Source organism: Callorhinus ursinus, unplaced genomic scaffold, assembly GCF_003265705.2.
Source record: "Callorhinus ursinus isolate GAN/ISIS: 27379988/994484 unplaced genomic scaffold, GSC_fseal_2.0 scaffold12024, whole genome shotgun sequence".
Classification (NCBI taxonomy): Eukaryota; Metazoa; Chordata; class Mammalia; order Carnivora; family Otariidae; genus Callorhinus; species Callorhinus ursinus.
Genome location: NW_027409074.1, coordinates 1 through 1234, shown reverse-complemented (window position 1 = coordinate 1234; position 1234 = coordinate 1). Strand labels below are relative to the sequence as shown.

At 48.2% G+C, this 1234-nt stretch overlaps 1 protein-coding gene across 1 annotated transcript; it reads right to left on the bottom strand.

Moving 5' to 3' along the window:
- Positions 1-3: 3 nt before the first annotated feature.
- On the bottom strand, positions 4-1183 carry LOC112818994 (protein S100-A11; the record flags this gene model as incomplete). Its single annotated transcript, XM_025866059.2, has 2 exons — positions 975-1183; positions 4-45 (listed from the first exon to the last, which is right to left on the bottom strand). Coding segments are annotated over exons 1-2 (198 nt in total), but the record flags the coding sequence as incomplete, so codon positions are not given.
- Between the last annotated feature and the right edge of the window lie 51 nt (positions 1184-1234).

Genomic DNA, 1234 nt, shown 5'->3' with positions numbered 1-1234 from the left:
CAGTTTCTTCATCATGCGATCAAGGACACCAGGGTCCTTCTGGTTCTGCAAAGATAACAATAACCATCATGATACCACTACTATTAATAATATATTAATTTATATCACACTTTCTAAGATGCTTTCCATTACGTTGCCACATCTTAGTCTCACAAGAATGTGTGGTACAGGGTAGGGGTTAGTAACATTCCCACTTCCCAGACACAGAGGCGGACTCAAACAGGTGAAGTGACTTGCTGAAGGGGAAGACCTGCGACCAGAACCCACGTTTTCTGGCTCCCAGCCCAGGGTTCCTCTGTGACGGCCAGGGGTTGTGCAATTTCACAAAAGCAGTGGAACACCTTTTTCAAGTATTGCATGCAACCGCAGTGTACAGACTGTAGGGAAGTGGAGTGATTCGAGGTGGAAAGAGGATGCAGGCCCGATCCGCCTCCCCCTCCTCCGCTCAGCCTAGTGGCCAACACATCAGGCACTTGCAGCCACTAGCTGCATATGGCTGTTTCAATTAGGGATTTAGAAAGTCAGTCCGTAAGTGGCACCTGCACCTAGTGGCTCCCACATCGGATTGTGCAGATATGCAGAACATTATTTCCATCATCACAGAAAGTTCCATGGGACAGGGCTTCCCTAGAGGCTTTGGGATGGAGGAATAAAATTTGAAACTATCCTATTACACCATTTACCATTTCGTATGCCTTTTCCCTAAATGAAAGAAAAAAATTACCATTCCCTGTGTCATGTAGTTTGATAACTTTGATCTTTAAAATATATCTTATGCAAAGAAAAGAAGAAAAGGTCCTTTCACGGTCACGCAGAGCTCACTCAGAGGCCTAGGGGCTCAGCCTTATCTATGCAGGCCCCCGGCTTAGAGTGAATGAAAAGGAGGCAGAGTGTGGGCCTTCACTTCTAGCCATTCTGCCAGTGTCTTATTTCGAGCTCTGGTTAGTTTGGGGGCCGGGGGCTGGGAGCAATACCTTTGTGAAGGCAGCCAGTTCTGTATTCATGAAGGTCAGGAACTCTGTCTTGGAGAGCGTGCAGTTGTTACCCTCCTTTCCAGCAAACTTCTGGAAAACAGCAATCAGAGACTCGATGCACCGCTCGGTCTCAGTAGGGCTGGACATTTTTGCCATGTGTTCGCTGGACTGGCGAGGACGGTGCGTCCGGCGGCGGAGGCGCTGCGAGTTCTCCCAAGATTTTTTTTTTAAGTAGGCTCCATGCCCAACGTGGGGCTTGA